We start from the raw sequence: 21,165 nt of genomic DNA on the forward strand, positions 1-21,165 counted from the left end.
CCCCCAACCGTGGCCAAGAGAGGCAGAGGCTGCGGCTGGCGAGGGGGTCTGAGAGGTCAGCCCCGCTCTCCTGCCGATGACCCTGGTCCCCCTGAGCCCCACCCGTGGGTCTCTGAAACAGAACAGGCACGGTGCTGGGTGCGGGTGGGTAAGCCCCTCGAATTCCTCTTCCACTCTGGAAGTGGGGCGTCACCTCCAGACCACTCCGCAGAGTGCGGCGACTCGGGGTGGGGGACAGGGTGCAGGCGGAAGTGTCCTGGTGAGACCGGTCAGGGTGCCCGAGCCTCCTGGGCATCCTGGGGTGTGGTAAGGCAAGTCTCTCCAGCGGGGCGGCCTGCAAGGGGCCAGTTCCCCAGCCCTGACCCCCCAGAAGGCTGGAGATGGAGCCAGGGGGTTCCCGTGTGCCCGTCTCCGGGGTCCTGCTCCCCAGAGCCTGAAAGGCTGCAACCTCCCCTCGCTCAGGGCTCTGCCCAGAGCTCGCCCTCACAGCCCCCCCAACACTCACCCTAAGCCCCCATTAGGATGGGATCAGCCTGACGGTTCCCCTCTGACTTCCGGCGGCTCAGCACCCCTGCAACCCCGGGCCAGCCGCACCTGCCCATCAAGAAGTGGCCCCTGCTCTGGGCTGGCTCCCCTGCCTCGGTCCCACCGCCACCCCAGAGCCCTGCACCCTCCGTCACCAACCCCTGCCCCTCACGTGATCTCGCCTCAGACCCCCGCCCGAATAAGCAGCTGGAGAGACCACAAGACTTAGGCACTGGCTTTGCACGCGGCCGACCCTGGTTTGGTTCTTGGCACTGCATGGTCCCGGGGCACCGCTGGGGCTGGAGGGCTGGGGGCTCCCAGGCACCCCAGGGTACGGGCAGTGCCACCCGGTGGGGCCCCAGAGCTTCCTGAGCATCTTGCTTAGGCCCCCAAACAAAGCAAACCAAATAGGCAGATGTTACTCAGATCCTGGTCCTGGGGACACTCGGGGGGCTGGGGGCTGTCGGGGCACTGACCGCTGAGGTGGTGGGACAGCCGGCAGGGTTGGGGGTCCAGGGTGAGATGGTCCAGGGTGGCGGGAGTGCTGAGTGGGAGACTGGGGGCTGCTGGGGCAGCTTGCCCTGGGGGGTGCCAGGTGGAGACTCACGGGGGACGGCTGGGTAGGGGAGGGGCAGAGCATGGTGCCGGGAGGACTGAGGGGCAGGGTGGATCTGAGGGATCGGAAGGGTCCGGACACTGCGCCCGGGGGACCGAGGGGCAGGGCGGTGCGGGCCGCGGGTGCCCTGCTCACCTTGTGGCTCTTCCTGGGCACGAACATCAAGCAGTGGTGGGCCATGAAGAGGAGGTTGCAGATGAAGTAGAAGAAGGAGAATAAACAGTGCAGCCACAGGTACTTGCTCCTGAGAGACACAGCAGGGTGACCCCCTGCCCCCCGCCCCCTCACCCCTGCACCCAGGCACCGCCCTGCGCCCTGACAACAGCCCCCCCCGCACTCTGACAACCCCATCTCTGCACCCCACACTCCCCACCTCTGCACCCTGGCAGCCCCCTGAATCCCAACATCCCACTCCTGCACCCCAACACCCCACGCTTGAACCTCCACACCTCACCCCTGCACCCTGACACCCACACCCCTGCACCCCGACACCTACACCCCTGCACCCCGACACCCCACCCCTGTACCCTGACAAGCCCCACTCCTGCACCCTGACACCCCCCACCCCCAGCACCCTGGCCCAGGCCCCCCGCCCTGAGCACCATTCCACACTTGGGCCCCGGGAGGGGTGGGGTGGGGGTGTGGCGCAGGGACAGTTGGGGAGGCGCCGATTCGGTGCTTTGTGCCTGACACCCGGGGACAGAGACAGCCCAGACAGGGGGTGGGGTGCCCCACGCGGGGACTCCAGATCCTCTGCTCGTGTGCAGCTCGGCAGGGAGGGGCAGCCCGCTGTGAGAGGGTTGGCAGCACCTCCGGGGGCAGGGCCGAGGGCGGCCCTTTGGCTCGGGAGGTCCTGGCCACCAGCCAGCGACTGGCTACCACCGGGCCCACCTAATTGGGCGTGGGCTGAGGAGGGAGAGCTGCCCAGCCACTGACTGGGGCATCAGAGGGGCTTGAGGGGGCTGAGAGGGGTCGTGAGGGGGTCACCAGGGGGTCCTGAGGGAGGGCACGAGAGTGTGAGAGGAGGCATATGAGAGGGATCTGAGGGGCGGTGAGAGGGCGTATGGGGGGCATGAGGGGGGCGTGAGGGGGTGAGTGGGGTGTGAGAGGGCACGAAGGGAGCACGGGGGAGGCGTGATGGAGTCCGGCGGGAGGAAGGGGGCGTACAGGAGATGTGCGAGAGGCAGACGGGGACGGCCGTTGCCCTGTCAGGAAGCCCGTGGGCAGGGTTCATACTTGGGGACCTGACGTCCGTCAGCCCTTCTCCCTCCACGGTCTCGGGAGCGGCTCAGAGGGCTGCGTGTGGCGTGTGGCGGGTTCCGTGGCCCTCTCTGCATCCCGGGAGTTGGGGCCGGCCTGCGCTGGTGGCAGGGGTGGGACTGACTAACAAATCTCCCCATCGTTCCAAATCTTGGGGCTTCCTCCCTGAGACCACATGCTAACAGCCCTGCCCCCTTCCCCCTGTCCTGTCCCCCCTCCCCTCTGGAAACATAAACTTATCACCCCACCAGGGGAGGCTCCTCCCCACCACGCCCGGAGAACAGGCACCTACTCGGTGGAGATATTGACGATGGTGGTCCGGCTGAAGTGACTCTTCCTGTCTGAAAGAGAAAGTGCTCCATCTCAAACTTGTCGGGTGACACAGAGGGATGCTGGCTTTGTCCCAGGCACCGGGTCGGGTCCCCTCTAGGGGTGTGAGGTGTCCCCAGAGGTCTTTGCCTGTGGGGTGGCGTCCCGGCGGGCCGACTCCTGACTCCCGCTGCAGCCTGCTGGCACCAGGCCGCTAGACTTCCTTTTCTCTTTGCAGGTCAATCCCACATCCTCAGCTGGACGGTCGGACGGGGGCAGCCCCCCGGGTGCTGGAGAAGGCCTCGGCTGTGAGGGCGCTTGCCTGCACCCTGCCCTGTCCTGCCCTCCAGGGGCCCGGCACTGGTGCCCAGCTTTCAGCAACCACACAGAGCCTCCCCTGGGTTGTGCTCACTGGGCGGACCTTGTTCTCGGGGCGATCTTGGCCTCCCCAGAGCGTTAAGGGGACCCTGGCCAGGGCTTCAAGGACTTGGGCTGCTCCCCAAGGTGCCACAGTGAGATCAGCGATGTCGTTACCGCTGGTGACCGTCACCGGAGCCCAGGACCTTCCTGGGGGCAGGCTGAGCTCTCCTGCCTAAGTCCCTCCATCAGCCAGAGGCCACCTCCTCATGCTTCATCAACGAAGCCAAGCAGCCCTGTGGTAGATGCCACTGTCGTCACCCCCGCCCCCCCCACCTCAGGGTGAGAGTCTGGAACGACGGGGCCCGGGATCTATCTGCTCTGGGGGTAGGGGCTGGTGGCACAGATGTTCCGTGCGTTACGCTGAATGATGTGACGTCTTCGCCCAGCCAAGGAGACACAGAGGGGAGGGATCGGAGAAAAGCCGGCGGCCACCTCGTGTGTAGGAGGTCCAGCATCAAACAGCTGAGCCTGCTCCGACGGCTCACGGAAATGCTGGCTGGTGCTCCCCTGTGCCAGGCCTTCCCTACCCTGGTCCACAGCCCCCTGGGCCGGGGAGACTGGTTCGCAGACTATTATGATACGCAAGCATTGTCTACACGGGGCCAAGGGAGTTTCCAGGGAGCAGACGTGGATCAAGGCTAAGAAGCCAAAGATTTTTCTTCCCAGCCTGGGTTTGGCCATCCCCATCATCTTCCCTGGCCAGCCGAACCTGCCCTGTTCGAACGAGTGAGTGAGCTGAGTTATGCCTCTGCAGGGGCAGGGCTGCGGAATCAGGCGCAGGGAGCATCGCTGTGGGCTCCAGTGAAAACCAAGTCCCCCAATAAACCCATCCAGGGACAGTTTGGGTCATAGCTACACACTCCGGGCTGAAGTCTAACCGGGGAATTGCTAACCAGGCATGGCAGGGGCGGGGCGGGGGCATGTACCGGAGGCAGGACCATCTCCAGGACTGTATGGGAGAAGGTACAAGTTGCCTTGCATCACAGGACACCTGAGTCAGTCGGATTTGAATGCAAATTTCTAAGAAACCCAAGACCCAAAGCTTTCTCCTGCTCATCAAACTATCCTGTCCCAGGGCCCCGCTAGGCTCCGCCTTACCCATAATGGGTCCCAAGTAGTTGATGGGCAAGATGACGCCCAAGGAGGGGATGCAGAGGAGGAGCACAAAGAAAATGAGATGATACTGGAACGTCATGTAGATTCGGGCATCGTCGCCACACCTGTTGATCAGATCCTGGTTCCTGCAAGAGACACGCATGTAAGTACCTCCCGAGGGGCTGGCTGGGCAGTGCTTACAGGACAAGAGTCAGGGGCGGAGGGAAGACAAAGGAGAGGACCAAGCTGCCCCCACATCACATCACTCCATCTCTTCTGGAATACCCCAATGGTCACGTCATTCCTGAAACACATTTCTCTGGAGTTCAAAGGCAGGTTGCAAAAGTGCTATTGGGCTGTCAGGGAAAAGGAAGCCATGAAATTTGCTTATAAATGGACGGACGTGGAAAGTGCCATGCTGAGTGAAATGAGTCAGAAGGAGAGGGACAGATATAGAATGACTACACTCTTTTGTGGCATCTGTATTTTTAAAAAATCAGTGAGACTCTTTTTTTTTTTTTGCTTTTTGGGTCACACCCAGCGATGCTCAGGGGTTACTCCTGGCTTTGCACTCAGGAATTACTCCTGGCAGTGCTTGGGGGACCATATGGGATGCCGGGGATCGAACCTGGGTCAGCCGCGTGCAAGGCAAACGCCCTCCCCGCTGTGCTATCGCTCCGGCCCCATCAGTGTGAGACTCTTATCCAAGGCCAGGGAAAACAGGGTCCAGGAGGATTGTCAATAGTTGGAAACTTGTCACACAAGTATGTGGGGGGGTGGCAAAGGGTATTTGGGACAGAGAAGGGACCAGTATGACAATAGTAGTTGGAAATGCTCACTCTGGACAAGAACTGAGTGTTAAAAGTAGGTAAAGGAATAGGCATGATAACCTTTTAGTATCTGTATTGCAAACTATAATGCCCAGAAGGGGATGGAGAGAGAGGAAGAAGAAAGAAGAAAGAAATAAGGAAGAAGAAAGAAGGAAGAAGGAGGAGGAGGAGAAGGAGAAGAAGGAAAAGAAGGAGAAGGAGGAGGAAGAATAGGAGGAGGAGGAGGAGGAGGAGGAGGAGGAAGAATAGGAGGAGGAGGAGGAGGAGGAGGAGGAGGAGGAGGAGGAGGAGGAGGAGGAGGAGGAGGAGGAGGAGGAGGAGGAGAAGAAGAAGAAGAAGAAGAAGAAGAAGAAGAAGAAGAAGAAGAAGAAGAAGAAGAAGAAGAAGAAGAAGAAGAGGAAGAAGAGGAAGAAGGAAAAGAAGGAGAAGAGGGAGGAGGAGGAGGAGGAGGAGGAGGAAGAGGAAAGCCTGCCATAGAGATAGGTTGGCAGGAGTGGGGGTGGGAAATGTACACTGATGAAGGGATGGGTGTTGGAACATTATATAACTGAAACCCAATCATGAACATCCTTGTAACTGTGTATCTCACTGTGATTCAATAAAAATAATTTTTAAAAATTTTTAATAAATAAAATTTAAGAAATAATTTTTAAGTGCTGCTGATATTAAGCCCATGTGAGGTCTTCCCTCCTGCTTCAAACTCCCTGAGTGCCATGCAGGTATCTGTTCATCACTGGTGACACCAGGATGCATCTTATTTTTTAAATACTTGTTTCCTTCTGCAGGGCCGGAGAGACAATGCAGGAGCTGGGCACTCTGCCTTGCATGTGTCCCCTGCTGCAGTGGCCCCGGCAGGCCCCACGTATGGTTCCCTGGGCGAGATGGCTCACTCCTGAGCTCAGAGCCGGGAATAGCCCCTGGACACCTCCAAAACCAAAAATAAACAAGTAAGAATTTTGGGGAGTTTAAAAAAGAAAATCAGCCCCCACCCAGCAGTGCTTGGAGGCTCCTCCTGGCTCCGTGCTTGGGGGGCGTGCGGTGCCAGAGACGAGACCCAGGCCTCCTGCAAGCAAAGCCCACTCCAGCCCTTCAGGTCATACCTCTGGCCCTGTTTCCATTTTTTTCCTTCCTTTATTGACTTTTTGGACCACACCCAGCAGTGCTTAGGGCTTACTCGTGGCTCTGTGCTCAGCAATCACTTCTGGTGGTGCGAGGGGGTCATATGGGGTGCCGGGGATCAAACCTGGGTTGGCCACATGCAAGGCAAGCACCCTGCCCTACCCTCTGTGCTCCGGCCCCAGCTCTTTTTTTTTTTTTTGCTTTTTTTTGGTCACCCACGGCAATGCTCAGAGGTTACTCCTGGCTCTGCACTCAGGACTTCCTCCTGGCGGTGCTTGGGGGACCATGTGGGATGCTGGGGATTGAACTCAGGTCAGCTATGTGTTAGGCAGATGCCCTACCTGCCGTACTATCGCTCTGGCTCTAGCTCTTGGCTTTTAAATGACAGTGAAATGACTCCCTGCTCTAGACAGGAGAGAAAGAGAGAGAGAGAGAGAGAAAGAGAGAGAGAGAGAGAGAGGATAAAGACAGAGAGAGAGAGAGAGAGAGACCAGTGCTCTGAGCACACGCCATGTGGTGCCCAAGGGAGGCCTGGGTCCAAAGCCCAGCACCAATGGGTGCTCCCCTGACAGCACCACCGCCAAGTATGTGTGTGACTGAGTCTCTGATGCATCAACAGCCCAGGTACACAGTTCAGCACTGGAGGGAGCCTCGAAGAGCCCGAACCCAGAGCCATCCCTGTGGGCACCAGCCTGGGCTGAGGTGGGAACACCCGTCTCCCGGCTCCAGTGCAGAGCAAGGAGCAGGTCAGCGGCACCTCGGGGCAGGGCTCAAAACTCCAAGAAGTCCCAGGGGCTAGAGCGATAGCATAGCGTGTAGGGCATTTGCCTTGCACACGGCCGACCCGGGTTCGATTCCCAGCATCCCATATGGTCCCCTGAGCAGGAGTAATTCCTGAGTGCAGAGCCAGGAGTAACCCCTGTGCATTGCCAGGTGTGACCCAAAAAGCAAAAAAAAAAAAACAAACCCAAGAAGCCCCAAGGTCCCTTCTGCAGGGAACGTGGGACTCAAGGCCCAGGACGCCATGGATGAGGGTAGGGAGCGAAGGCCCGGACAGAGTGAATGTGCTTCACTGAGGGGCGCCACCTGACACACGGTGGGAGCAGAGGGCTGCAGGGGGCCCAGAACACATGGTTCCTTCCTGCGCTGGGATTGCCACCTCCCCAGAGGGGCTCCTGCCTGCCACCCTCACCCCGCCCCCCGCCCGGAAGTCCACATCCCACTCCACACCATGTCAGTCCCGAGGGAAAACCTGCCTTTTGTTGCCACTCGGCCTCCGGAGAGCTGCCCCACACCCGTGTCGACTCTTTCTGGACGCCAGCCCTAGGGCGAGCTCCTACTCAAGGCTGTCACCCACCCTCTCTCCACACCCACCACACCTGCGCAATTGCTCCTCTAAATTAAGGCCCAGCCCCCACTCCTGACCTGCTGCCCCTCGGAACTCCACCCTGCGTTTACTTCACGCCTCTCGGCAAACAGGGCTCCCTTGCTCTGCCTTCACTGCCGGGCCTCTCCGCCCGGGGCCGCCTTAGCATCAGAGATTCCCACCACGACGACGTCAGTGGCCGCTGCTCTGTCCACACGGGCTCTGTGCTCCAGGCAGGGCCGTGTGCTCACCTGGCTTCCCTGGGTCTGGGCTTCTCCTGCCACCAGCCAACCAACGCTCTGCACTGTTCTGATCTTCCCGCTGCGTGTGACCTGCCTGCCCCTCTGTCACCAGCTCCCGTGTCTGCACCTTTACCCCCAGGGATCAAGCTCCAGCTCTCGGGTGTTGTAGCTCCTACAAGAGCTTGCCAGGTGTGCCCGAGCCATACTGCACCATGTCCCTAACTCAGCACTCAGCAGCCCCCAACCGGCGGGTGGCGTTTCCTCACTGCGCACCAGGCCGTGAGCCCTGTCCTTCCTCCCCAGGTGGGAGTCAGATGGAAATTAGGACGCATGGCTGTCCCCCAACCTCTCCCTCCCGCTGTCCCTGGGTCACTCTCTAGCCCTGGAATAGCCTGCCTGGCCACCAGCTGGCCTTTGCACTCCTCTCCACTGCCGTCCATTCTCATTCTCCTGCCTAGAAATAAATCATCCTTGCCCCGGATTTGCGGCTCAGAAATAGCAACGGGCTCTCTCGACTGCCTCCACATCCAAGCCCCAGACTCTCGACGGGGTGGCCAAGACCTTTGCTCATCCTTCCGGCCCCATCTCGGTGCCTCCTCCAGCTGCCTGCCGTGCCAAGCCACACCTGAAGATGTTTCTAGACACTCTTGTCTGACTCTGCCCCAAACTTTGGCTCACACTGTCTTTCACTTTGAATGTTTCTTCCAATTACAACTGTCCTAATTCTGCCCTCCTGCAAGGCCTAACTCAAACTCTGCTTCTCGGGGCTGGAGCGGATAGCACAGCGTTTGCCTTGCACGTGGCCAAGCCGGGTTCGATTACCAGCATCCCGTATGGTCCCCTGAGCACCGCCAGGAGTAATTCCTGAGTGCATGAGACAGGAGTCATGCACCCTCGTGCATTGCTGGGTGTGATGCAAAAAACAAAAATAAAAACAAAAACCCAGGGGCTGGAGCAATAGCACAGCGGATAGGGCGTTTGCCTTGCACGCGGCCCGACCCGGGTTCGATTCCCAGCATCCCATATGGTCCCCCGAGCACTGCCAGGAGTGATTCCTAAGTGACTGAGCCAGGAGTAACCCCTGTGCATCGCCGGGTGTGACCCAAAAACCAAAAGCAAAAAAAAAAAAAAAAAAACTCTGCTTCTCCTGAGCCCTGCAGATGGGATCTACATCTCTTCTCGGACAGCAGAGCTATCTGTAATGAGTCCTGTTCACCTTTGCTTTCAGCTCGGGCTTGGGCCTGTGCTACCCGCTCCTGGTTCCTGCTGAGCGATGACAATGCTCTCGTCTAAATTCTGCTCTTGAAGGTGCACAGTGGACAGTCCTCACAGGGCGACACATCCCCATGGAGGGGCCCTCCCTGACGGACCGCGAGGGTCAGGGGAGAGGACAGCCTCTCACAGACACACACCCCGCACCCCCCCAACACACACACACACACACACACACAGAGGTTTGCGGGCCCAGACCCCAATATGGACGGGTTGTGGCCACTAGCTACATATTATTTTGTCTTGGGGCCACGCCCTGCGGTACTCAGGTTTTACGCCTGGCTCTGCACTCTGGGATCTCTCGCAGCAGTGCTCAAGGGACCATGTGGGGTGCCGGGGATCAAACCCGGGCCAACCACCTGCAAGGAAAGCACCTTCTTCACTGTACTATCTCTCCGGTCCCGCAAAGTGCCCGCGGGTAAAAGTCCAGGGAGTTGATCTCAAATCAGGCTAAGGATTTCCTTCTGTGCCAAGCCGGAGGCTGTGGCTAGCATGGCGACCCCCCCCCCCCGTGCCAGCTTCCTTTCCTCTGTCCACAGGCACAGACAGGGCTGGCACTTTGCCGCCTCACCCTGTGCCATGATTCATGAACTGGCTCGACCCATCTGTAAGGCCGGAAGCTCAAAGCCGCCCCGGGAGGTGAGTCCCTAACGCTCATCCACACCGTTGGTGACTTTTCAAGGGAGAGAGGCAACAGAAACTGCATGAGAGAATGAAACCCTGCACGTCCCTGGAAACACTGTCCCGTCTGGGGCGTCGTGAACAGAGGCGCCGGGGACTGCAGGGGGATTCTGTTTCTCTTCACGGAAATGGCTGGCCTTGTGCTGGCTCCTCATACATGTTTTCCAAACGGATCAAGCAAACCCAGAGAAGGGGCCAGGAAATAAAAATGCCTGCAGTGAGTGCCCCTCTCTGAGGGCTGGGCCCCAACAAGCCGGCTGCACCCCTGTTCCCGCCTGGAGGCGGCCTCCACCTGTGGAGCTCAGATGCCAGGCGTGGATGCTCCTCCATCCAGCTGGGTCCCCTGAACCCCGTGTGCCCCCTTGGGGTCTCAGAGCCTTTGGCAGGTCTAGAGAAGAAGGTGCCTGGTGGGGTGTGCAGAGGGAGAGGCTGGGATCTTGCAAAAGGTCAACGTTCCCTCAAGGGCCCGGAAAGGAGGGCAGGAAGGCCCAGGAGAGCAGGGAGAACCCCGGGGCTCAGCAGGCCCCATCGGGCCCCTGCACAGGCTGGAGGGAGGGGACTTCCGGGAAAGCCCAGGAGTATAGCGCTCTGCATGGAGGGTCAGGTAGGGTGTGTGTGTGTGTGTGTGTGTGTGTGTGTGCAGCACCCAGTGCGCCCATGGTCCTGTGTGCATGTGTGTGCAGCACCCCATGTGCCTGTGGTCCTGTGTCTGCATGTATGTGAAGCACCCCGTGTGCCCATGGTCCTGTATGTGTGCAGCACCCCATGTGCCCATGATCCCATGTGCATGTGTGTAGCACCCAGTGTGCCCATGGTCCGGTGTGCATGTGTGTCAGCATCCTGTGTGCCATGGTCCCGTGTACATGTGTATAGCACCCAGTGTGCCCATGGTCCTGTGTGCATGTGTGTGCAGCACCCCATGTGCCTATGGTCCTGTGTGCATGTGTGTGCAGCACCCCATGTGCCTGAGGTCCCGTGTCCACATGTGTGCAGCACTTAGCATATGCCCCTGGGCTTTTGTGTGCGCATGTGTGTGCAGCATCCCACATGACCGTGGTCCTGTGTGTGCATGGCAGGAGCCTGTGCCACACCCCACCACAACAACACCACCTCCCCACCCACCGAGTCCCGCTGAGAAAGCTCAGGCACTTACCTCATGGTGATGGAGTTGAAGAACCAGGTGCAGAAGCCCTGGAAGGGGGAAAGGAAGACAGGTGAGAAAGCTCAGCCTCTCAGGACAACCGAGCTCGGGGACGCTGGTGGCCCCGCAGGGCAGTGTCCACACGGGGCTCTTTCAGGGTAAAAGAGGGCGAGAGCACCTAGGAGGAGGAGGAGGGCTGGAAGATGTGACCCCCCCACTCCTCAGCCTGCACCGGAAGTGAGCGCCACCTTCCCGCCCCAGTGGGGCGTGAACTGCAGTAGGGAGGGTTCTCTTTCTGTCGCTTCCTTTCGGGAACTGCCTCTCCCCTGTGCACGTGGCCCAGTGGACTGTCCCTCAAACAGGCATCACCCCCCACCCCGCCCTTCCCCACGGTCGGCTGGCCAACAGGAGCAGGAGCACGTGCGACAAACACAGCTCTCCGTGGGGAAGGGATGTGGGTGCTGAGAGCACTCTTTCCCCGAGTCCCCACGCATGGTAATGGCCAGGAAGAGTGCATGGTAACTAGGGCCACTGTGTTGTTGTTTTTATGTGGGCTACACCAACATGGGGTCTGGTAGTGCTCAGGGACCACCAGGGCTACTCCGGCTATGTTCCATAGACCAGAGAGCTACGGACCCAAGGCAGGGCCTCACGCCTGCTGACCATGGATGGGCTCGGTCACTTGAGCCACGTGCCAGCCTCAGTGTCCTTTGGATGCCACCTGCTAAGTGCCCGTCAGAGTGAAGAGTGTTTCGAGGAGAGCGGGCAAGGGTCCTGGCGGTTCTGCTGGGGGTCCTGGCACCTAGCGATGGTGGCAAGCACTTCTTGTGGACTCCCCCACACTCCTTTCCCCCTTTGGTCTTTTTTTTCTTTTTGGGTCACACCTGGCAATGCACAGGGGTCACTCCTGGCTCTGCACTCAGGAATTATCCCTGGCGGTGCTCAGGGGACCATATGGGATGCTGGGAATCGTACCTGGATCGGCCGATTCCCAGCAAGGCAAACACCCTACCCGCTGTGCTATGGCTCCAGCCCTTCTTTCCCCTTTGGGTTGCAACATTTCACACTCACAGTCACACGCTCAGACACACTCACACACTCACACTCACTCTCTAGGTTTCTTCTCTTGCATCTGGAACATGGAGGCCTTGGGGGTGCCCAGCAGTCTGGAAGTTCAGGATGACGGGAAAAGGTGGCCTGGGCCACACAGGACTGGGTGCCAGAGAGGAAACCGTCTTGGGAAGGGCGTGAATGAGGGTGGGCCGGGGGCTGCCAGCAAGCACCCCAGCGTGGTGGAGGTTCCTGTGGTGTTACTGTGGTCGTGCTTCGTTCAGGGGCCTGAGCAAGCCCTTGGGGAAAGCGGCAGCTCCCGCAACTCACTCCCACACTCGCCCAAGGCCTGGGCGCACCCCCCCGCCCGCGTGGAGCCCGGAAGGGGGGTTTCCGGGAGAGCCAGGAGTGTCAGAAGCGCGTCCCAGGTGCCCTTTGACATAAGGCCCGTCCTGTATTGGGCTGACCGGCAGTGGGAAAGCCCACTTGGCCTGTCCCCAACTGTGTCCTGGGGGACTAAAAGATCAGTTTCTCAGGAGGAGTCAGTGATGGAGGGGACAGTGCAGTGACGGTGGTGGCAGTGACTGGGCAAGTCCACAGGGGACCGGATGGCTAGAAGAGAATCCGGTCATCCCTCCCTTGTCCCCCACCCTCCTCCAGGCAATGGGGTGACATTCACTAGGCATGTAAATAGATTTGTGATGGACCGCGATGCACAGCATGGACACACCTTCTGCGAATGTGTGTCGTTCAGGCACTGCACAGATTCATCCTTCCAGAGTTCACACCCGCCGGAACCACCCGTGAAATGGCACCGGCCAGGCACAGAGCATGTGAGAGTGGTTCTGTCTCTCCCCTCTCTCTCTCTCACACACTCACTCAGCTGCTCACACATTCACACCCACACACGCGCTCTCACCCATACACTCTCTTTTCTCAGTCACATACTCAAAAACTCTGACACTCACTCATGCTCACTTACATTCACATACACATTCACTCACACACACATTCACACATGCTCACACACACTCACACTAACATTCACACACTCACACTAACATTCACACACTCACATAGTCACACATTCACTTACACTCACATAGTCACACACTCACACTCACACGTGCTCACTCACACTCACACTAACATATTCACACACTCACACTCATGCTCTCACAGTCACACTCACACTTATGCTCACTCATACACACACACTCTCACTCACACTCACACTAACATATTCACACACTCACACTCACGCTCTCACAGTCACACTCACACTTATGCTCACTCATACACACACACTCTCACTCACACTCATACACGCTCACTCACATACACTCACTCATATTCACTTTCACACACACTCATTCACTCACCTCCTTCCTCCTTGGCATATTCATTGTAACTCTGACACACATAAATCAGCAAAGCTTTGCCACTAAGGAGCAGACCTGAGAGGCAGCTGATCCTTCCCGCTCCCCCGACCCCTGCAGGAAATGACCCCAACATCCCAGGAATCAGCTCAACTGCCCAAGTGCCAATGGACAATTCATGAGATCCAGTGTCAAAGCTTTTTGCGACTTTGCCCTTTCTCTTCCCTTCTCTCCCCGGGAAACTTGGCTGTCTCTAGGTTAGAAAAAGCTGAAATGAGACACACACATGAATCTCAGAACTGAGTGGATTGCTACGGAGATGCCTCCAGATTTTGCAACAGGCCACTTTTGCAGGCCACTCCAGATGGGAGCAGGTGCCGTCCCTCAGCCTGCCCCCTAGGAATCCCGGCAGCCGCCATCTTCTAGAACTCAACAAAAGCTCCAGGAACGTGGTGGCAGTGGCGGGAAACGCCAGGCCTCATGGGACAGGGGAGGAGCCAGCCCTCCTCCTTCCCCCTGCCCCGATGAGACTCTTTAAGATGATGCCCACAAACTGCCACCGGCTATTGAAGCTCCCACATGGTCATGATCCAGAGACACACAAACGAATCTCAGGACTGAGCAGCTGCAGAGATGCCTCCAGACCCTAATTATTAAAACCCTAGAATTCCTAGAGATTATATCTTATCCATAACAAGCAATAGCACTGTAGCACTGTCGACCTGTTGTTCATCGATTTCCTCGAGCGGGCACCAGTAACCCAGTAATGCCTCCTATTGTGAGACTTGTTGTTACTGTTTTTGGCATATCGAATACGCCACAGGGAGCTTGCCAGGCTCCTAACAAGCAATACAAAACAAATTGTCTACGACTGCCTTTTCGGCAGGTTTGAGTGGTGGAGGAACTGGTGTTGAAATATTGAATGCAACCAAAGTAGAGAGAGAGAGAGCATTGTGCAAATTGTCTGCCACACAGGCAGGGGAAGGGGTGGCATGGCGGGGGTCGGGGGGTGGATACTGGGGATTTTGGTGGTGGAAAATGTGCACTGGTGAAGAGATGGGGGTTTGGTAATTACGTGATGGAAGCTCAAACATGACAGCTTTGTAGCGGTACCTCACGGCGAATCAATAAAAAGGGCGGGGGGAGCTGAAACCCGCTGCCCGGCTGCACGGGGAGGGCGCGACCACCGCTCTCTGGGGGAAGCTTCCCTTTGCATTCTCTTGGCTCTGACTGGTCCAAGAAGCCTTTTGTGCAGCCTTGGGGGGCGGGGGTCCCAGCCAGTGGGCACCGCTCAGCACCCTCCACTCACCCCTCCCTCTTCATCACTGTTCTAACCCCCCCACCCCCGCAGTGACATTTCCCCAGCTCTTGGCCCCTGCGGTGTGTGCTCATGGCATGCTCCCCGCCGCACACGCTCCTCCGCCCCTCCCGAGTGTGCACGAGTTTCCTGAAAAACAACCAGGATATGGATGAGAATATGGATGAGCTGTGACATCACCCTCTCCCTGCTGGGCAGAGAGCCAGGCCCCCTGCCTGCCCTCTTGGAAGCTCCAGCCCACGCCGACGGGCAGCTGTTTACGTGGCAATAAAGTCCCTTTTCAGCTGGGTTGTCCTGTGCTTTTGCCGGCGCCTGCGGAGTGGTGCCACCCTCCGGCCCTTCCAGGGGGCTCGAGCCAGCCTTGACCTGCGGAGGGCACGCTGGGGAGGCCTTGGCTTCACCCACACAACTCTCCAGCGGCCACGAATTCTGGCTGCACCCTACTCTCTCCACCTGTTTTCCACGTTCTACGCCCTTCCCTTAGAATATCCCACCTGTGCCAAAATAATTTACCTTCTTAAATTTTTAAAAACTAAACTAAAAGTATCTTTTTTGTCACCATATTTAAAAAATGATTCCAAGTAAACAAACAAAGCGACGGTTCTAAAATCAAAACCCTAGGCCCAAGAAATAGTAGAGCGGGTAAGGCCCTGCCTTGCACTGGGCTAACCCAGCAGTTCCATCCCCGGCACCCCACATGGGCTCCCGAGCACTGCCAAGAGTGATCCCTGAGCACAGAGCCAGGAGGAAGCCCTGAGTTGCTGGGTGTGGCCCCCAGCACACTCCTCCCACCAAAAGAACAAAGCAAAAGAGAGAGACAGAGACAGAGTGAGAGACAGAGGGGGGGGAGACAGAGACAGAGAGAGATAGAGACAGAGAGAGAGAGATAGAGACAGAGAGAGAGGGGGGAGAGACAGAGACAGAGAGACAGAGAGAGACAGAGACAGACAGAGAGACAGAGAGGGAGACAGAGACACAGAGAGAGACAGAGAGACCGAGAGGGAGATAGAGACACAGAGAGACAGAGACAGAGAGGAAGATAGAGACAGAAACAGAGACCGAGAGGGAGATAGAGACACAGAGAGACAGAGACAGAGAGAGACAGAGACAGAGAGACAGAGAGGGAGATAGAGACAGAGAGAGACAGAGACAGAGAGACAGAGAGGGAGATAAGAGACAGAGAGACAGAAACAGAGAGACAGAGAGGGAGATAGAGACACAGAGAGACAGAGAGAGACACAGAGAGACAGAGACAGAGAGGAAGATAGAGACAGAAACAGAGACCGAGAGAGAGATAGAGACACAGAGAGACAGAGACAGAGAGAGACAGAGACAGAGAGACAGAGAGGGAGATAGAGACAGAGAGACAGAAACAGAGAGACAGAGAGGGAGATAGAGACACAGAGAGACAGAGAGACAGAGAGAGACACAGAGAGACAGAGACAGAGAAACCGAGAGGGAGATAAAGACACAGGGAGACAGAGACAGAGAGACAGAGAGGGAGATAGAGACACAGAGAGACAGAGAAACTGAGAGGGAGATAGAGACACAGAGAGACAGAGACAGAGAGACAGAGAGGGAGACAGAGACACAGAGAGACAGAGACAGAGAGAGACAGAGACAGAGAGGGAGAGAGAGACAGAGAGATTCCCTTGCAAGGCAGGGACTGCGGTCCTCATTCCAGGGAGGAAGCCACCAAGACAGGAGCTTGCCTGTGGTGCCCCAAGCAGGGTGAAGCCTCTCTAACCCCCCATGGAGGAGTTTCCGGGCCGGTGAGCAGTGGAGGGGCTGGCGGCGATGCCCCCTGAGGACATGGCAGCCCCAACCACACCCCGACTTTCCAACCTGAGCTCCTGAGCGGGCCCCTGGGCGCTTCCCAAGCTAACCAAGGAAGCAAACCCACGTGCAGGGGCGCCGGGGCCTCAGGCACTGGAGCCAGCCCGCTTCAGACGGCGCCTGACACCTGCGGGGGGGCTCAGGGGGGACCCGGGCAGCAGCTGGTCAGAGAGGTTCGGGGGCAGCCTCACGATGGAGCCTCTGCTGCCCCCAGTAGTGGGCACAGAGGCTGCCAGGACAGAAGCGCGTCCTGCACTGTGGGAAGGCTGGAGACGCTGAGGGCGCCCTCAGCCGAGTCCCCAGCAGCCCCGCCCGCCCGCCAGGACCCGAGAATGATGCACTGGGTGGTGGGTCCCAGAATCCACTCAGGAGCCTGCAGATGTGTGAGTATGGGGAACAGGGGTCCCAGAGGAGCAGAGAGCGGGGTGCAAAAGGCCGGGGTCAGCGGCGGGCAACTGCAGGTGTGGGGAGAGGGACGCAGGTGAGCAGGGGTGAAGGAGACCAGAAGGAGCAGGAGAAAGTACCTGCTGGGGGGGAGGGGCGCCCGGGGGCAGGAGTGTCTGTAAAAAGAGATGGACACCGGAGAGAGGTCCTGTCACAGCAGGGCTCTGGGGTGACCTGGGGATGGTTCTGGGGGAGGTGACAGGGTGACAGGGTGGTGCCTACATCTGAGGGGCCGAGGAAGGGGAGGTGAGACAGTCTCTTCAGAGTTTTGCTGGGATGGGGCAAGGGGGTGTGTAAGTGTGGGTGTGCGTGTGGGGGGCGGTCTAGGACGCCTCCCCTCAGTTACACTCAGGTCCCCTGGAGTATCTTACTTCCCTTTGGCTTTGGGGCCACATCTGGCGGTGCTCAGGGCTTCCTCCTGGCCCTGCACTCAGGGATCACTGGCTCGGGGGCACCCTCTGGGGTACTGGACAGCCAATCCGGGTTGGACGGGTGCCAGGCAAGTGCCCTCAGATTGTGCTACCTCCCCAGCCCCGTCAGGAGTCATCTTAGGCCCAAGACTGCCCTGCCCACTGCCAGGCTCTTCCTAGCACTGCTGAGCATCTGCCCTCCCCAGGCCTCCGTGCCAGCTGCCCGAGCTCAGTGCCCAGCGCCCAGCCCAGTGACCGGCCCTCAGCACGTGTTCCAGAGCAGCAGGCCGGCGAACAACCCGGGGCTCGGGAAGGGGATGCAACAGGAAAGGGAAGGAGGAGACCCAGCTCCAAGGGCAGAGTGATGGACAGGAGGTTGAGAGTCCCGCCTGATGTCTGGAATCTTCTGTGACGACGTGGGAGGTGAGGCCTGACACAGGACTTGGGGCAGGATGGGAGCTGTGAGAAGGGTCAGTGATTTAACAGAAAATAATTCATTTAGGGGCCGGAGCGATAGCACAGCAGGTAGGGTGTCTGCCTTGCACGTGGCCGACCCCGGTTCGAATCCCAGCATCCCATATGGTCCCCCGAGCTCCGGCAGGAGTAATTCCTGAATGCAAAGCCAGGAGGAAGCCGTGTGCATCACCAGGTGTGATACAAAAAGCCAAAAAAAAAAAAAATCCCAGAAAATAATTTGTTTAAAGCCTCAAGGGGGGGGGGGGGGAAGATGGTGTTGCGGAAAGGGTGTTGCCTGCACTCAGCTGAGCCGGGTTCCATCCCTGACACCCCACAGGGTCCTCAGATTGCAGGGTTAGGAGGAAGCCCTGAGCAGCACTGGCTGTGACCCCAAATCTCCCCCAAATAATGATAAAGTTTCTAACTTGATAAACAACACTCCTGCACCCACGCACTGAGCCCCCTTCCCCCGGGACAGAAGATCACCTGTTTCTTTTGTGGATTCGAGAAGACTCTAATGGCACCCTGGATGATCTTCTAAAGGAAAATCTCAAGGGCAGGTCAGTGAGTCCCAATTGTCCACTGCAGACACTCACAGTCACAAGCTCCCCAGTGCCCAGTGATGCAGAAAGGGCCCCCACACACCCCAGAGAGCACCCAGACATACAGTAGCCACACTCATTTGTGGAATATAAAGTAACATAATAGGAGAATAACAGCTAAGGATAGTAGAGAGAAGGGCCAGGAGAATCGCTCCACGGCTCAGAAGCTGATCGCATGTGCTGGGGGAAAAGGCAGGTGGAATGGGGAAGAGACCACTAAGTAAATGATGGTTGGAGGGGGTCACTGGGGATGGGAGACGCATGCTGAAAGTAGACTATGGACCAAACACGATGGCTGCTTAGTACCTATATTACAAACCATAACACCCAAAAGGAGAGAGAGAAAGGGAATGTGTGTGCCACAGAGGCAGGGGGTGGGAAGGGGTGGGGGGTGGCGGGAGGGATACTGGGAACATTGGTGGTGGTGAATGGGCACTGGTGGAGGGATGGGTACGCGAACATTGTTTGACTGAAACGTAATCACAAAAGTTTCTAACTCTGTAACTGTATTTCACAGTGATTCACTAAAATTAAAAAAAACCCCAAAAGCGGCTCATCTCCTGGACATGCTTCCCGACCTCCTGGGTGATGTCAGGGGAATGTGAATTCTCCACTAGCGCCTCGCAGCAACCACCACGCAAAGGCGCCTGGCTTTTGCCATGCCAAGCTCAGGAAATCAGAATCTCCCCAGTGACCAAAGAATGAAAATCCCACCACCACACCCCGATCCGGAGCAGGAGACGGCTGGAGAAACCTCAGTGTGTCTCTCAGACCTCGAGGCGCCAGGCGTCTGAAACACAACGCGGAGGCTCACCCCTTGGAAACACGGCGGCGAGCACCCCAGGCTGTGTCGCTCCATCTCTCCAGGCAGGGGGGGAGGGGGGCACCAAGGCTTGGCAAGGAACGTGCTCGTGGTGGTGGGTCTGCTGGTCAACCCCCAGGTCCCTTAAAGATGATCTACCCATGGGGCTGGAGCAATAGCACGGCGGGTAGGGCATTTGCCTTGCAAGTGGCCGATCCGGGGTTCGATTCCCAGCATCCCATATGGTCCCCTGAGCACCGCCAGGAGTAACTCCTGAGTGCAAAACCAGGAGGTGGCCCCTGTGCATGGCCGGGTGTGACCCAAAAAGCACACACACACAAAATAAGATGATCTACCCGCTCCCTTCCCACATTGCAGCTTTCCCTACCCCCTCCCCCAACCCCCCCCCCCGAGCCCACACTCACCTTATCCTTATGCTCCACCTCCACGGACATGTCTGGGGACGACTTCTCGCTCTGATCGCCAAAGATCAGGGATGTCAGGCTGCAGAGGCAGGAAGAGAGACGAGGCCTCAGGACTGTGCCTCCTTCTCTGACCCACATGGGGGGCGGCGGAGGGCGGGGAACCACGTTCACTTGGGGACGCATCCAAGCTCTGGGCACAGATGCTCATCTGTGTGAAGGGCGCACACTTCGGGGGTGAGGGGGACGCACAGAGCCTGAGGGGTGAGCAAAGCCTGAGGGCCTGGAGGGGCTGCGTCCCCCTCTCCACACGCAGCCCGGGGCGGGGCCCGAGAGGAGCCGTCCGCCCCGCTCACCTGTCGTTGTGTATCAGCAGTCCCAGGCGCCCGTAGTCCCACGCAGCTTTTCGGAGGAAGGAGTAGACCAGAATGATGAGCTACAGGCCAGGAGAAACGAGACGGGGTCAGAGAGGTTGGGGCTGGCTTTCCCTGCGTCGCCCCTCTGTCCCCATGGGGTCCCTCGGGGTGCTCAGTGCTGAGTCCAGCGAGAGTCTGTGTCTTTTCCCAGCAGATCCCCAGTGCTGGACAGCCCCGTGGCCCTCAGTGGAGACTCTGGGCGGGCAGGGGGGCACTAGGAACCGCGCACCTATGGGAGAGGGACACGTGCAGGAGAAACGAGCAAGGGGAGACAGGAGGACCCCCGAGAACTGCCAGGCAGGCCCTGGGACCCTGGCTCCTGGGATTCTTGCCCGTCGCTATAGCCCCTCTCTGCCCCGAAACCCCCTCCAGGCTGCCCCCAGCAGATGTGACTCTCCTTACAGCACCAGTCTGTCTGGACTAAGCGCCCCCTGCCGCATCATTTGTGCAAGTGCAGCCAGCGGGCGGGCCCAGCTGTAGCTCCACCCCCTGCCCCGCCCCCCACCACAACCCCGCCTCCCGCACACAGCAGCCCACAACATCCTACCAGCCAACTGAGCACGTTTATGAGCAGCACGGTGGGGATGCCGCCGAAAGGCTGGCCCTGCAGGACGGTGTTCTGGGACTGGAAACATTGCTCCGTCGACACGTTCGAGATCTTTTCCATCGATTCAGGAGAGTCCGTCATCCTGGCAGGCCACCTGGTGGGCACGGGGTCTCCCGGTCAGAGGCGGTGGGGGGGGGCTCCCGTGCCCCAGCAACAGACGGGAGGGGGTGTCTGAGTGTGCGTCTGGCTCTGCGCCAGAGCAGGGACCAGGCAGCCCTGAGACGCAGCCTGCAGCCTCGGCTCCTCCACCACCCAGCCCCTGCCTGCCTCCACCCCCCTCCCGGCCGCGCAGACTTCCTGGGAGAACGTGCTGGGGCATCACTGCCCCCCCCCCGTTAGTAAGAGCTGCGGACACACAGCCCACGCTGTCTCCCTCTGCCGAGCCTCGTGTGTGTGAATGAACACAGTCCCCGGGAGCTGGTTAGGTGGAAATCGCGTGTTGGGGAGAAACAGGCCCGCACGGGGGACTCGTCTAATAGCCGTGACTCTCCGCTCCAGCACGCGGGAGAGATCGTGGCTGAAAGCTCCATGAAACCAGGACTGTGGA

The 21,165-nt window shown here is 58.6% G+C and overlaps 1 protein-coding gene across 3 annotated transcripts in view; it reads right to left on the reverse strand.

Annotated features, from left to right (window-relative positions):
• Nucleotides 1-21,165, reverse strand: part of TMEM63C (transmembrane protein 63C) — an 80,962-nt gene that overhangs the window by 23,759 nt on the left and 36,038 nt on the right. For all 3 annotated transcript variants that reach the window (XM_055131325.1, XM_055131324.1, XM_055131322.1), the window contains exons 3-9: nucleotides 20,559-20,712; nucleotides 19,952-20,031; nucleotides 19,599-19,677; nucleotides 10,889-10,926; nucleotides 4,229-4,371; nucleotides 2,694-2,742; nucleotides 1,277-1,385 (exon numbers count right to left, since the gene is read on the reverse strand). In XM_055131325.1, coding sequence (XP_054987300.1) covers nucleotides 1,277-1,385; nucleotides 2,694-2,742; nucleotides 4,229-4,371; nucleotides 10,889-10,926; nucleotides 19,599-19,677; nucleotides 19,952-20,031; nucleotides 20,559-20,699 — 639 coding nt within the window. In that variant the 5' untranslated portion in view covers nucleotides 20,700-20,712. The remainder of the gene's footprint in view (nucleotides 1-1,276; nucleotides 1,386-2,693; nucleotides 2,743-4,228; nucleotides 4,372-10,888; nucleotides 10,927-19,598; nucleotides 19,678-19,951; nucleotides 20,032-20,558; nucleotides 20,713-21,165) is intronic.

Source organism: Sorex araneus, chromosome 3 (assembly GCF_027595985.1).
Source record: "Sorex araneus isolate mSorAra2 chromosome 3, mSorAra2.pri, whole genome shotgun sequence".
Classification (NCBI taxonomy): Eukaryota; Metazoa; Chordata; class Mammalia; order Eulipotyphla; family Soricidae; genus Sorex; species Sorex araneus.